This window comes from Hyla sarda, chromosome 9 (assembly GCF_029499605.1).
Source record: "Hyla sarda isolate aHylSar1 chromosome 9, aHylSar1.hap1, whole genome shotgun sequence".
NCBI lineage: Eukaryota > Metazoa > Chordata > Amphibia > Anura > Hylidae > Hyla > Hyla sarda.
In genome coordinates, this window is record NC_079197.1 from 40910927 (window position 1) to 40926910 (window position 15984).

General features: G+C 43.9%; 1 protein-coding gene across 2 annotated transcripts; it reads left to right on the top strand.

Moving 5' to 3' along the window:
* The first annotated feature begins 275 nt into the window (after positions 1–275).
* On the top strand, positions 276–15687 carry BRCC3 (BRCA1/BRCA2-containing complex subunit 3). Of its 2 annotated transcripts, none has more exons than XM_056539376.1 (8): positions 276–600; positions 3798–3917; positions 6341–6428; positions 6515–6603; positions 8613–8668; positions 10603–10734; positions 11929–11972; positions 14478–15687. In XM_056539376.1, the coding sequence occupies exons 1-8, from the start codon at positions 391–393 to the stop codon at positions 14627–14629; spliced, it is 891 nt and encodes a 296-aa protein (XP_056395351.1). In that variant the 5' UTR covers positions 276–390; the 3' UTR covers positions 14630–15687. The 2 variants fall into 2 exon arrangements, with proteins under 2 accessions (XP_056395351.1, XP_056395353.1); XM_056539378.1 differs by lacking the exon at positions 276–600 and adding an exon at positions 809–1087.
* Positions 15688–15984: the final 297 nt, after the last annotated feature.

The window sequence follows — 15984 nt, forward strand, 5'->3', positions numbered from 1 at the left end:
TTTTCCCCCATTAGCCAGATTACAAATTTGCCTTGGAACAAAACCTGCAATGTGTATGTAGGATCCATTCCAATTAAAAACAATAGGAAGCAGAAATCCAAATATCTGTGTAAGTGAACGACCGCTAGGGGGCTTCCGCAAGTTATGTGAATACGTCCATTCACATCCATGTAAATCTACATATATGTATTGGCAGGATAACCAATAGTATAATAGGATATCCTTATAGTCCTGGAAATAGAAGCACATACCCTGCCGACTGTGAACACAACCCCGGAACACACACGCTTGCAAGGAAATACAAGAGAACCGAAGGAAGCGCCCGCAGTCAGTGTGACCTTCAGGAGCCGAGGCCGCCATTTTCTCGTAGACCAAATCGAGTATCACTTCATGCGGGTGACCTCACCAAAATGGTGCCCGCAGGACGGACATTTCTTCACGTCTTGGAACGCAAACATCGACACAAGAGCTGTGGTATATACTGTACAGAGCAAGATGGCGGTGCAGGCTGTACACATCGAGGGAGACGCGTTCTTGGTTTGTGTGGCTCATTCGCTGAGCACGGAGCGAGAGGAGGTCATGGGCCTGTGTATAGGGGAGGTGAGAGCCCAATTAGGACGCTACCAATCAGGAGGCTGCTTTCATTTTCGACATCTAGAAGCAAATTGGTTGCTATGGACTAGTGCTTCCCAACCTGAGTGCCTCCAGCTGTTGCAAAACTACAACTCCCAGCATGCCCGGACAGCCTTTGGCTGTCCGGGCATGCTGGGAGTTGTAGTTTTGCAACAGCTGGAGATGCCCTAGTGGGGAAAAAAAAACTGCTATGGACAATGTTTTCACAGACAGCTGATGTCACCATAGTATTCATGTGACAAGGATGGGCCATTAGTGTGCAAAAAGTGGGGCTCTGACCTCTGTGCCCCCCTCAGATCATCAAAACACAGGGGGCAATGGCGCTTAGTGCAAATATTTCGTAACTCCTACAGGCATCATGCCGCTATTGTTTAAATGTTTTCCAAACAGTGTTCCTCCAGCTGTTGCAAAACTACATTTTCCAGCATGGCCAGACAACAATCTGCAACAGACAGTAAGGCTAGGTTCACATTGCCATTGGACTCCACTAGGGAGCTCCGTCAGCTATTCCGCCAAAAAGACCGAAGTTTAAAGGGGTTATCCAGGAGAAAACTTTTTTGTATAAATCAACTGGCTCCAGAAAGTTAAACAGATTTGTAAATTACTTCTATTAAAAAAATCTTAATCCTTTCAGTACTTATGAGCTTCTGAAGTTAAGGTTGTTCATTTCTGTCTAAGTGCTCTCTGATGTCACGTGTCTCGGGAACCGCCCAGTTTAGAAGCAAATCCCCATTGCAAACCTCTTCTAAACTGGGCGGTTCCTGAGACACGTGTCATCAGAGAGCACTTAGACAGAAAACAACCTTAACTTCAGAAGCTCATAAGTACTGAAAGGATTAAGATTTTTTAATAGAAGTCATTTACAATTCTGTTTAACTTTCTGGAGCCAGTTGATACATACATATATATATATGTTTCCTGGATAACCCCTTTTAACAGAGGGAAAAAAAAAAGTGTGTGTGTAAATAACCGGATCCACGAGGGACAACATTCAAGTCAGTGGGATCTGTTGGAACCTGGTGACGACCCGATGGAGTCAGTTGTGCTCTGACCCGTTTTGGGGCCGTTCAATGCCAAAAAAAAAAATAGCTGAAGGGACCCGAAACGGGACAGATCACAATGGCGATGTGAACCCAGCCTAAGCACCATCCCATTTACTACAGCGCAATTCCAGGATTTCTACTGCGGATTTTGACAAAAGATTGAATGTGTTTAGTCTTTCAACAGGATCCGATTCAGAGGTTCTGCTAAGGATCTTCCGTAGTGTGAACTGAGCAGCAGAGTCCCATTCAGATCCATGGGAGTCTGCTGAAAGCGTAACCCAGGCATAATTTTGTATATGTGAACAGGGACTCTTCCTCCTAGAAATTTATAGATAAATGGACAATTTGGTGTTACCAGTTCCCGATACCAAAGGTGTGTGTCCCTTCAGTGTTTGGTCCTATAAGCACTGCTTGGATGGTATCAGGCAGTGCAAGGACACTCCCCCAACACCTAGTCGTCAATTTAAAGGGGTATTCCAGGAAAAACCTTTTTTTTTTTTTTTTAAATATCAACTGGCTACAGAAAGTTAAACAGATTTGTAAATTACTTCTATTAAAAAATCTTAATCCTTTCAGTACTTATGAGCTTCTGAAGTTAAGGTTGTTCTTTTCTGTCTAAGTCCTCTCTGATGACACGTGTCTTGGGAAATGCTCAGTTTAGAAGCAAATCCCCATAGCAAACCTCTTCTAAACTGGACGTTTCCCGAGACACGTGACATCAGAGAGCACTTAGACAGAAAAGAACAACCTTAAAGTGCTCTCTGATGACACATGTCTCGGGAACCGCCCAGTTTAGAAGCAAATCCCCATAGCAAACCTCTTCTAAACTGGGCGTTTCCCGAGACACGTGACATCAGAGAGCACTTAGACAGAAAAAAACAACATTAACTTCAGAAGCTCATAAGTACTGAAAGGATTAAGATTTTTTTTATTACAAGTAATTTACAAATCTGTTTAACTTTCTGGAGCCAGTTGATATATAAAAAAACTATTTTTTCCCCCTGGATAACCCCTTTAATTATAAACATCTAGGACAGTGGTCTCCAACCTGCGGACCACCAGATGTTGCAAAACTACAACTCCCAGGCTGGCTGTCCGGGCATGCTGGGAGTTGTAGTTTTGCAACATCTGGAGGTCCGCAGGTTAAAGACCACTGATCTAGGAGGTATAACAGGAACAATATGTCAGAGTTATGAGAAAAGATGCAGAAATTAAGAAAAGAGACATGTCAGAAGAGCAGACTAGCTTTCCTTAGGGTGCGTTCACACGCTATTACTAGCTGCGGGTTACCCGCTGTGGGAATCCTGCTGCGAGTTACACTACCATTGATTTAAATCAGTCCGTAATAGTGTCTGAGGATGCATTCAAATGAATGGTAGTGTAACTCGCAGTGGGTTTCCCGCAGTGGGAAACCCGCTGCTAGTTACTAGCGTGTGTACGCACCCTTAGGGTGCGTATACGCAGCGTATTTGACGCTGCGCAAAATTTATGGCAGCAGCGGGAAATACGCTGCGTACTCCTTGCTCACTATAAACACAGGGCTTTCCGGCGGCAGCCCTATGTGTGCAGTGAGTTTTGGAGCCAGGGCCGCGTGCCGGCGTGACAAATACGCTGCGTCTACGCCCTGTGGGAACGCACACCCTTAAAGGCTAGGTTCAGACTACGGAATCTCCGGGCAGAAAATTTCCACCCGGAGAATCCGAGTGCGCTAGGACCGCGCGGACACTGCAGTCTCCAATAGACTGCAATGTGCTCCGCGAGTATTACCGCCTGAAGAAAGAGCAACGCCATCCTTCAGGCGGAAATTTCCAAGCAAATTTTCCGTTCACAAATTCCGCTTCACAATACACTATATATATATATATATATATATATATATATATATATATATATATATATATACACACACACTATGGACTATATATATATATATATATATATATATATATATATATATATCCACACTATGGACTATATATATATATATATATATACACACACACACTATGGAGTGTATATATATATATATACACACACTATAGACTATATATATATATATTATGGGCTATATAGTCAGGGTCTATGAAACTACTAACCAAGGATGTGTTTAATATTCCCCAGGTTGATACCCAGAGAGTTGTTCACATTCACTCAGTCATCATCTTACGGCGGTCAGACAAGAGGAAGGATCGAGTGGAGATTTCACCTGAACAGCTATCGGCTGCTACTATAGAAGCTGATATATCCTTCTTTATAAGAACGTGCTTGTGCAACATGGTTGATGGACCTTTTGGTTCTTTTAAAGAATATCTCCGCTCCAGGCAGCAGGATATGTTCTTTTTTTTATTTTTTTTATTCGTTTTATTCAAAAGTAAACAACCATTGGCCACATGGCCACACAGGAGCAGCAACAGCATACATAAAGCAAAGAACATGAAGTCCCATATGGGCAAACTCATGTAAACGACAAGGTTATGAGGTATATACCACAAGGGGCCTACAAAGTAGATAACCGCGATATATTAAAAAGAACAAAAACCCAAAAGAACAACCAGCGAACGATCGCCATGTAAACATAAGAGAACCGGAATAGAGCACACACCATCACAAATCCAGGGAATGTAGGTGAACGAGTAGAAAAGGGATTAGACAGGGAACAGAACATAAGAAACAGACAACAGACAGCCAGGCAACGACTTTGGAAAGAGACACAAGAAAGCCTGAAAAATTGTATAGCAGAAGGAACATGTATGCAGTAGAGTGGTCCCTCAACATACGATGGTAATCCGTTCCAAATGGACCATCGTTTGTTGAAACCATCGTATGTTGAGGGATCCGTGCAATGTAAAGTATAGGACAGTGGTCTACAACCTGCGGACCTCCAGATGTTGCAAAACTACAACACCCAGCATGCCCGGACAGCCAACGGCTGTCCGGGCATGCTGGGAGTTGTAGTTTAGCAACATCTGGAGGTCTGCAGGTTGAAGACCACTGATATTGGAGGTTATACTCACGTGTCCCCACCGCTCCGGACCGTCACCGCTGCCCTAGATGTCGCCGCGTCTCCGGGGTGTCCCCGACGCTCCGGCAAGGCCTCTGCTTCCCCGGCATCCTCGCTCTCTATCGCAGCCATCACGTCGCTACGCACCCCGCTCCTATTGGATGACGGGACGGCGTGCGCAGCGACGTGATGACGACGATGGAGAGCGCCGACAATGCCAGGGGTTCCCAAAGAGGACGCGCCGGAGCCCCAAGGACAGGTAAGTGATTGTCAGCGGACCACACGGGGCACCGTAAAGGGCTATCCGGTGGCAGCTGAAGCAGTCTGCGCTGCCGGATAGCCGTTTATGCGATGGCCCCGACATACAAAAGCATTGTATGTTGATGCTGCCTTCAACATGTGATGGCCTCTGAGAGGCCATCGCATGTTGAAATGATCGTATGTCGGGGGGGTCACTGTACTATTACGAAGCACGATGAGTAGACATAGAGTAAGTACATTGAGTAAGAGGAGAGGAGCACCAAGCACCCCACACTGAAAGGAATTTTCCCTGGGCATTTCCTATTCTTGTATACTATATGGAAAAAGGGTATCACAGCATTAACCAACGCCTTCCATTGGGACAGAGTAGGCGGGCGTGGGTCCATCCACTTAAGTGAGCAGGATATGTTCTTAACTTTCGCAGCCACTTTTTAATCACATAACTTTCCCCAAGACTATTGCCATTTGGAGAAGCATTTGCCGTAAGTGGCATGCAACTCTATGGGACTTCAGGCAAATCTGTCTTTAGGGTACGTTCACACGCGCAGGTTTTCGCAGCGTATTTACCTGCGGATCCACTGACGAAGGCCCCGCTCTATGCTGGCTTTACATGTGCCTGCTGATAGCGGCAATACACCGCTACCCGCAGACACAGTGGAGTGATGTGCATGGCGTACTCGCACATCGCGGCCGCTATCCCTGCTCTGAGCTAGGCAGAGAGCTCCCGCGATGTGCGAGTATACTGCGACTTGCATATCACAGTGTGCCTGCTGGTAGCGGCGTATTGCCACAATGAGCAGACACATGTAAAGTCAGCATAGAGCGGGGCCTTCACCAGCGGATCTGCAGCGTAAAATAGGCTGTAAATCCACACGTGTGAACGTACCGTAAGATTGTGATAGTTTAGGGGCAAGTCACATGATCAAAATTGACAGCGAAATTTAAGAACATATCCTGATACTGGTGCGTCCAAACCAAGACACAACCCCATGCGAGTCAGTGGTCCGAGTCCCAGTGTGGCCATACAGAATAAATCCCTGGATCGGTGGGTGACCAGTCTCTAGAAGCCTGCTACATGTAGCTGGTGATAGATCTTGCAGAACAGGCGTTTAGGTCCCTCTTGAACTTGTTTAATAATACTACACTACAAGCACTAAGTAAAAATTGCGACAATAAAAAAAATGCATTCTAGATGTCTTTGAAAAGTCTCATATGTGAACAAAAATAGATGTTTTTTTTCTTTTTCCTTCTGCGATACAGCATAAGAAAAAAAAACTAGGTGTGAACTAGGCCGAAGAAGTTTATAATAAATAAAAAATAAACAATAAAAAATGACTGTACAACAAATACTATGCTTGATATTGCCCCTGCACAGGGACGTTTTTCTTTAACTCCTCAGCACAGATTGTCTGAGATTACTGGACGTCCTATGAGGGTTGTTGGCTGGTATCATTCTCACCCACATATCACGGTGTGGCCGTCCCATGTTGGTGAGAGGCTATTGTACATACTTTATTTAGAGATGTAGAAAGGTCAATGTGGCTTATTTATGTTTTTTTCTGTTGTTGCACTACAGATGTCCGCACCCAGGCAATGTATCAGATGATGGATGTCGGATTTGTGGGATTAATTTTTTCCTGCTTTATAGAGGACAAAAATACAAAGGTAACTTGTAGGATTTAGGTTACGATTATTCAGACGTTTTTGCTAGAGAAAAAAATAGATTTCATAATTTGTCAATAGACTATTTGTTCTTGTAATCCACTGGTCCAATGATACATATTTTCTGAATGAGGACATGCAATTTGTTTACATTCTAACTGTAGATTAAGTCGATAATTCAGTTTTTCAGTCAGTTTTTAGCTGCACTTCTTTTTTTTTATTTTTTTTTTATACTTTATTTTCAAATTTGTTTACCAAAATACAACACAAACTTCCCAAAAAAAAGATGTATGCATACCACAATATACCCCATTTTAACTTGTATATATCAACTCCTAAAACCCCAGTTGTTATAGTATAAGACTAGGTTTCCAGAAAAACAACTGATTTTTGTGTGGAAACGCCAATTTTTTCCTCTTTGGCAGTTTTTCATTTTTTTTAGTGTACCACTCTAAGGGAATTATGCAGAGTGACCGGCCCATGGAGTGTAAGGAGGTAAGTAGGTACCATATATACTCGAGTATAAGCCTAGTTTTTCAGCACGATTTTTCGTGATGAAAACGCCCCCCTCGGCTTATACTCGAGTGAACTCTCCGCCTGTCAATCCCTTCTCAGTGGTCTTCAACCTGTGGACCTCCAGATGTTGCAAAACTACAGCTCCCAGCATGCCCGGACAGCGATCGGCATGCTGGGAGTTGTAGTTTTGAAACATCTGGAGGTCCGCAGGTTGTAGACCACTGCGGCCTTCGTCATCATCCAGACCCCCCTTTAGTTTTCTACTCACCTCCCCTCGGTGGGAAGGAAGGGTGAGCTGGTCTGTGAGGTCCCTGCGCATGAACGTCCCTGTGCGTCGTCGTCAAGGCAACACTAGTCCGGGGCCGGCCCAGAGCGAAGAAGAGGGCCTCCCGGTGAAGATGGACAGCCTGGAACGACTAACCCTCCCCACCGGACGGTCCCTGCAGCATAGATGGCCCGGACCAGCTCACCCTTCCTTCCCACCGAGGGGAGGTGAGTAGAAAACTAAAGGGGGGTCTGGATGATGATGAAGGCCGCAGTGGTCTTCAACCTGCCCACCTCCAGAGGTTTCAAAACTACAACTCCCAGCATGCCCGGACAGCCATCGGCTGTCCGGGCATGCTGGGAGTTATAGTTTTGCAACATCTGTAGGTCCGCAGATGTTGAAGACCACTGATGAAGGGATTAACAGGCGGTGATGATGTATTTCCCACCCTAGGCTTATAGTCGAGTCAATAACTTTTCCTGGGTTTTTGGGTTGAAATTAGGGGCCTCGGCTTATATTCGGGTCGGCTTATACTTGAGTATATACGGTATGTATAGTATCACTACTTGCCTCCACTGGCTGTATAGTATACATCATTGCACAGCGCACTGCTGTATACTGTACAGGAGCCCGGACTCCTGTCATTATACTGACAAGAGTCCCTGCTCCTAGCTATGCTGAGCTTTGCTCACAGCTATACAGCTGCCGGTACAGCTTAGGCTGGGCAGGATATAGACATCTACCACCTAGATTGAAGTGTTCAATCAAACGCCTTATTAACATCTAATGACAGGATGGAGGGGGACCCCCCCCCCCCCCTTTATAAAACCATTTTGATCCTTCCCTTTTATCTCCGGATTAAAAGTTATCCCCTGTCCTCAGTGGTGGGGTCTTGACTGCTGGGATCCCCACCAATCATGACGATAGAGGTTAGTTGTCCCCTAGGTAAATTGAGCGGCAGTGCACATGCTTGGTCATGCTTCATTCTATGGCAATATCACTTGGCAATGTCAGATGTCCTATAGCAAATGAATGGAGCAGAGGTGAAGCATATACTCAGGACATATGACCTCCATTTTCATGATCGATGGGAGTCCCGGCATGTCAATCCCCACCAATTCATTAGGTATCCCCCCCCCTATGGGAGAGGGTAAAGTTTTATCTTAGAATAACCCCTTTTAATACATTCATTTTATATTTGATCATTCTGATTTTTTTCTCTCCTGTTTAGACGGGTCGTATTCTCTACACTTGTTTTCAGTCAGTCCAGGCACAGAAGAGCAATGAGTAAGTCACCTGTACAATTCGAGGTTCTTCATTTGCATATATTTATCATTGTGTTTGATTAAAATTCCTAAAGACAAATTACAATAAAAGCTGTTTGATACTAATATAGAAAAGTCTGGAAGCCAGTTTAATTAGTTTGTCTGTAATTAAATCGCTATTTTTTTGTAAATAAAAAATAAAAGGGATATTTGAAATTAAAGAGTGACCAATCCCCAAAATTTTTTATTGCATTATCATAAAACATTTTTTTTTTCAATTTCTTCATACATTCTTCTGTTCCTGAGATATGTGGGTTTATAGTTCAAGAAATCAGTCAGATGACCGTGAACTAAATTTTAGTAATGTGAGTTTGAGGGTATGAGGTGGAGGGTGGGATTATATGGACAGGGAGTGGGTATTATGCAGGCATGCCCTGCACTGTAAAATATATTATATATTATATTAGGCCTGACTAATATTTACCCCCAATCACCCACTCGGATGTGACCCCATCTGACCCAGTGATTGGCTGAGCGGGCCGTCACTGTTCAGCATGAGGAGGTTGTCTCGGAAGGTGGGTGCCAGTTAGAGATGAGCGAACTTACAGTGAATTCGATTTGTCACGAATAGAGATGAGCGTATTTACAGTAAATTCGATTCGTCACAAACTTCTCGGCTCGGCAGTTGATGACTTATCCTGCTTAAATTAGTTTAGCTTTCAGGTGCTCCCGTGGGCTGGAAAAGGTGGATACAGTCCTAGGAAAGAGTCTCCTAGGACTGTATCCACCTTTTCCAGCCCACGGGAGCACCTGAAAGCTGAACTAATTTATGCAGGAAAAGTCAGCAACCGCCGAGCCGAAAAGTTCGTGACGAATCGAATTTACTGTAAGTTCGCTCATCTCTAGTGCCAGTATTGTGGAGTGCTCAGCGGGAGAAACTGTGTACAGAGTTGAGAGACGGAGCTCAGTTCGAGAGATCGTGTGGGTCTTAGAGGTCAAACACTTATCTCCTATCCTGTGTATAGGAAATAAGTTTATCTAAAGTGGCGTACCCCTTTAAAGGAGAAGTCTCATGTTCAATGTTACAAAAAAATGTATCCTCTATCTGAAGAATGCTGAATGGCTCTCCCATAGAGGTATATGGAGGGGGCGGGGTTCGTGAAGTGCCGCTCTGGGGCAGAGCCAGGGCTCTTAACAGATGTTCGCGAGGGATCCCAGCAGTTGGACACCCCCCCGAGGTCCCTACTTTCTAAATTTTAAGGAGTCCAGTCTAGGGGACAGTATCTCTCAATGATAGGACCATCCATTGGACTCCTAAAGCATGGAAAGAGCAGAGATTTTATTCAATAGGTTACATGTTGTACAGAACTTTTCCCTGCATTGCATGTATATCGGGCTGCTACTCCTGCTTTATGACATGATGCAAATAAATTAGATAGCATTTTCAGGGTGACAGGTTCTCTATAAGCTTTATATACATGGAAATGGAAAGGACCTTTTGGGTTTTATGGCCTAGCAATAGTATACAGCTGTGATTCTTCAGGAGTGGTTCTTGTAGCTTAGTGATGCCATTACATATTGTGTAGTGCATATTATGGACCTATGCACGCCTTAAAGGGGTACTCCGCTGCTCAGCGTTTGGAACAAACTGTTCCAAACGCTTAAGCCGGCACCGAGAGCTTGTGACGTCATAGCCCCACCCCTTCATGACGTCACACCCCCTCATAGCAGGTCTATGGGAGGGGGCGTGACAGCCGTCACGCCCCCTCCCATAGACTTGCATTGAGGGGGTGGAGAGTGACGTTATGAAGGGGCGGGGCTATGATGTCACGAGCTCCCGACTCCAGCGTTCAGAACAGTTTGTTCCAAACGCCGGGCAGCGGAGTACCCCTTTAAAGGGAAACTCCACTTTAAAAAAACTTGCTGATATACCATGTTTTCTATTTTATTCAACAGATATGAAAGAATAGAAATCCCACTCCATGTTGTTCCCCATGACACAATCAGGAAAGTTTGCCTGGAGTCAGCTGTAGAACTGCCCAAAATTCTGTGCCAGGAAGAGCAGGATGCATACCGCAGAATACACAGGTATCGTTTCATGTTCGTGTGCTCGAAAACAAATCTCAAAGGATTAGAAAGCATTGGCTGCAGTTTTCCAAAAAACAGTTCCACAGTGGTTGTGTGTGGTACTGTACCTCAACCCCAAATACTTCCGTAGGGCTGAGCGGTAATACTGGACTCTACCAATGAATACAAACTAGCCATGTTTTCTAATTATTTTGGCTGTAGTAAGTTGACACTGCCAATGTGAAAAAAATAGTAAATATTATAATAATAATAATAATAATAATAATAATAATAATAATAATAATAATAAAAGGTTAGTGATTCCTTGTGTATTTATTCATGTTAATGGCGCTAATGTCATAATATTTTAATGATTGTATGGCTTCTGTGGATTCACATGAAATATCCTGGAGGACCGGCTATACTTCAGTGCAACACCGATTTATTTTAGGACCATTTTTAAAAGAGGTCAAGATTATCATATATTTTAATACAGTTTTATCAGTATTGACGTCTTAATTTCGTATACAGAATTTTACATTTTTTTTTAAATACTGGTGAATCTGCAGAGCATGGCCATATAGGGGGGGGATTTATCAAAACCTGTGCAAAGGAAAAGATGCCCATAGCAACCAATTTGAACGCTTCTTTTACAGAGGCCTTGTTAAAAATGAAAGAAGCGAGCTGATTGGTTATGGGCAACTGGGCAACTTTTCCTCTGGACGGGTGTTGATAAATCTCCCCCATACTGGTTTTTGTTTGTTTCATTTTGGAAACCTAGCATGTGAACATCTAGAAGTGCTGATGTGCATGTCATTTTGTAAGCTGCCAAGTGGACATTTAAAGGGCACCTCCGTTAGATTTTGTTGCAGTGTATGGAATATCAAAGGAACGGTCATCACTGCTCAGTTGTCAACAGGGCATGGGCCTAAGCTCTCTGTACATTGACAACTTCATTGGTGGAGATCGCCCTGTCGACTTTCACTAGCCTATTGAATGCTGGAATTATTGGCACCGGTAGGTAATGATTGGGTTGACCTTGGAAAAATAAAAGAGGGATTTTGGTTGGATTTTTCAGAGGACATTTCAGAGTGGTTCTTCCAATGAAACCAAATTGTGAATTTGTATTACTAGTCCTGAGAACAAGTTAGTTCTGTGGATGATATGGTTATATCTATGATTTATTAACATGCTTACATGTACTTTTATTTTTAGTCTTGCACATCTTGATTCCGTTACCAAGATTCATAATGGTTCAGGTAAGTGATGAGTCAGTGGAGATAGAACTTAATTGTCAAGATTTATTTGAAATGCCTGTAATGATTTGTAACAATCGTAAGACTGAGCCTTTTTTTTCTTTCATATTACTATTACTATCTAAGCCAGTTGTTTACAACCGAAAAGATTTGTTGGCCAATTCCAAACAGTAGCTAGGCTTGGTTCATCTAATCTATTTATTCTATCATTGCAACTACACGATCACAGAGATATATAGGACAATAGCAGAGTACCCCGCATTGCCCAGTTTTCTTACCTGAACCTTGTAATAGAGGAAAAGCAACAATGATGCTCTCGTTCTCATATCCTGACCTACTGTCTTCCACCCTAACTAGTAAATAACAATAGTAATGTGATCAGGAGATGTACTGGACGTCCCATAGATTTGCATGATATTTCAAATAAAACACCCATCCTTGGGTGTGGCTTAGGATTGATTTAAAGGAGAATTCCAGAATATAAACATTGTCCCCCATAGTGCTGGCAGTAAAAAAATAAAGATGTACCATATTTTTCGTCCTATAGGACGCACCGGCGTATAAGACTCACTTCATTTTTAGGGGCAAAATCTAAAAAAATTAAGATTTTGAACCCAATAGTGGTCTTCAACCTGCGGTCCTCCAGATGTTGCAAAACTACAACTCCCAGCATGCCCGGACAGCTGTTGGAGGTAATACTCACGTGTCCCCGCCGCTCCGGACCCGTCACCGCTGCCCTGGATGTCGCTCCATCGCTGTCGGCGTGTCCCCGTCACTCTGGAACATCTCTGCTGCCGGCCGGGTATCCTCTCTCTCCGTCACCGCCATCACGTCGTTACGCACGCCGACGCACTTACGCGACGATGTGATGACGAGGAAGGAGAGCGCCGGCATACAGGGGATCCCTGAACGGAGAAGACACCGAGGAGGCAGGTAAGGTCCCCCCCGGTGTCCTGTAAGCACTAACCCGGCTATTCAGTCCGACTGAAAAGCCGGGTTAGTGTCACTTTCCCTTCAGATGTGGCGGTCAGCTTTGATCGCCGCGTCTGAAGGGTTAATACAGGGCATCACCGCGATCGGTGATGTCCTGTATTAGCCGCGGGTCCCGGCCGTTGATGGCCGCAGGGACCACCGCGATAGGGGTGTATTCGCCGTATAAGACGCACCGACTTTTTCCCCCCAGTTTTGGGGAAGAAAAAGTGCGTCTTATACGGCACATACCTTCCTCCGGTAACCGGCTCCGGTCTCCCCGTGATCCACTTCCTGGTTGCCGGTGGTCGGATGAATCAGCCAATCACTGGCTGCAGTGAAGTCCCGACTTGGCCAGCGATAGGCTGAGCAGCAGTGTGACATTTTTGGCCCCAGCAGCAGGTGCCGGTGTAGTGAAGAATTTTGTGTCCTGAAGCGTTCTCACACTGCCGCTCAGCCTATCGCCGGCCGAGTTGGACTTCGCTGCGGCTGGTAATTGGCTGAGCGCAGTATGATTCTCCGACCACCGGCAACCAGGAAGAGGATCGCGGTGGAGACCGGAGCCGGTTACCGGAGCCCCCGGGGGAGCGGAGGAAGGTATGTACATCTTTATTTTTTTTTTTACTTCCGGCAGTATGGGCGACAATTTTTATACTCTGGAGTTCTCCTTTAACTCCACAATTATTTTTTAGTTGACATAAAGGTAACATGTTTACCAGGTTTCATTGAAATATCTTTAGCCATTTGGAAGTTATGCTCGAACACATACATACACCCATCCAGATATAGATATCTAGCTCATTGTCCACATGTAAATTGTACCCTGGGCACAAATTTGCCATTTGCAAGACTTTAGAGACGGAATAAATGTTGAGACAAATGGACCTCCTAAAAACACTGTGGTTCTAAACCTACACATCTAAATATCACTGAATACCTGTGTCTTCCCATGTGGGTTCACACATATAGTGGAGAAATCTGCACCACATAGATAAATGTGCATGTTAATCTGAATGTATTAACCCCTAGAGGACGCAAGGCATACAAGTACACCCTCTGCCTGCTCTCGGACTATGAAGGGCACTCAGAAGGCTAGCACGCTTCATAACCAGTTGGTCCCGGCTTCTATTAGCAGCTGGGAACTATGGCTAATGCTGGACCGCACCAGGCTGGTATTCTTCAGTGACATTTATCGCATTTTCTTTGTTATACAATAAATGGTGTACACTACTTATGCTATTGTATGTGCAGCCCTTTGGACTTGATTTTGGTATTTTTTGCCATCACATGACCTGTGAAATCACAAACTCTTCCAGTGACATCCTATACATCTAGCTTTAGGGCTAGTGAGTTGTGATTCCTAGATTTAACCAGAAAGGTTGGTACAGGTCATGTAAAGTAGAGGGGGAAACAGTTGTTATATTTTCAGGAGTGTAAGTAAATGATATTTTACATGAGCAGCGAGAGGGGGGGGCTAATAATAAAAATATGAACTAACTAAAAATATTAACTTGCTGTTTTTTACATTTTGAATTGCAGTTTTCACTAAGAATTTATGTGGTCAAATGTCTGCAGTCAGCGGACCCCTCCTACAATGGCTTGAAGATCGTCTACAACAGAATCACCAGCGTGCCCAGGAGCTAGAACAAGAAAAGGAGAGACTTATGCAGGAACTAGAAAGCCTGGAATGATTATTTTGCTGACTTTGGACATTCTTGGTCTTGCAGTTGTCCCAACAGCCATGGAATGGTAACCACTGAATAGAGAACTTCAGGTGTTGATTCTAAGAATCTAAAATGCATCCGAAAAAACTGTATAAAAGCTCCCATGGATTCTAAATTCAGGTTTATGGAAGTAACAAAGATAACGCAAAGCATATTTATTATTTGTCATTTTATTCTCAAGAAAACTTTTTGTTAAAGAGTACCTGTCATCAAGTATAACTTTCGATATGTGATTCCTTATGTAAAGTTATACCTCTTTGCCATATATCTTCTTTAAAAAAAAAAGTAAAATTTCCTTCAATTTTTTTTACCTTTTAAAAATGGCCACTAGGGGTCTCTGTTCTATAGCATTCAGCAGGCCCCACATAGCCTTCGGACTTGTGCCGGACTGGCCGAAGTCCAAATTCCGGAAGTGCAGGTGAGGCGGGACATGAGCGCGGCTCTGCAGATCTCTCGCTCCCTGCGCGCACAGGGCTCTCAGAACACACGGCAGGCAGCACTGCTCAGATCTCCCTTCTATCTTTATGCCTCGCACACATAACCGAGAGGAGGGGACTCAGTCTGCCTGCCGTGATTGGCTCTCTGTTCTATGCGCATTCCCGAGCGCAGCATAGAACAGTGAAGGGCGGAAGCGTTACTCGGCAGGCTTCAGGTGACGTCACGGCTGCCGGGTAATGCCCCCCTGCAGCCGAAAAGCTCACAGGCAGTGAGCAGGCTTTAGAAGCATATAACTAAAGAAATACTGGGCGAAATTACAAAAGGAAAAGTGCGGGGGACTCAGGATGAAGAGGGGAGTAAACAAGGAAACGAATAAACCCTCTTTACTTGGTGGCAGGTACTCTTTAACACTTTTTTGTTTTCCTTTCATCTTTACCTCCTATTTGTATGTAAAACAGTCTTTTGCTATGTTTAATCAACTTTATAAACACACCCCTTCTGTGTAATAATTATAATGTATACTTAGTGTAATACATTTTTATAGGTTAAGAATTGTAAAGATATACAATAAACAGAAATTGGGCAACCATGAAGTAGTATGTTTTGTCCTGTAAATTAGGGCATGAACATGTTTAGAAATCTTCTGTTATTGAAAATAGACATGGCAAAAGAACAAAAAAGTACATGTGCAAAAAAAAAATAATATTTTAAACAGCACTTTCCCTTCCCAACACCTTACAGCAGTACCCTTCCAACCCACCCAGCAAAACAAAGTGTAAGAAAAATAATGAAGAAAAACATTGACATATAAAAAAGGTACATAAGATCAATAAATAAGGGTAGAAAGCTAGTTAACTGGGGTTTAAGCAGAGCCTTCATCAAGG

Bases quoted from the DNA above. Each gene is read 5' to 3' on its own strand.
- BRCC3 (XM_056539376.1), top strand. From the start codon at position 391: ATGCGGGTGACCTCACCAAAATGGTGCCCGCAGGACGGACATTTCTTC. The intron at 6,429-6,514 runs GTGAGAGGCTAT...GTTGCACTACAG, and splicing joins GGTGTGGCCGTCCCATGTTG to ATGTCCGCACCCAGGCAATG. The intron at 6,604-8,612 runs GTAACTTGTAGG...TCTCCTGTTTAG, and splicing joins TAGAGGACAAAAATACAAAG to ACGGGTCGTATTCTCTACAC.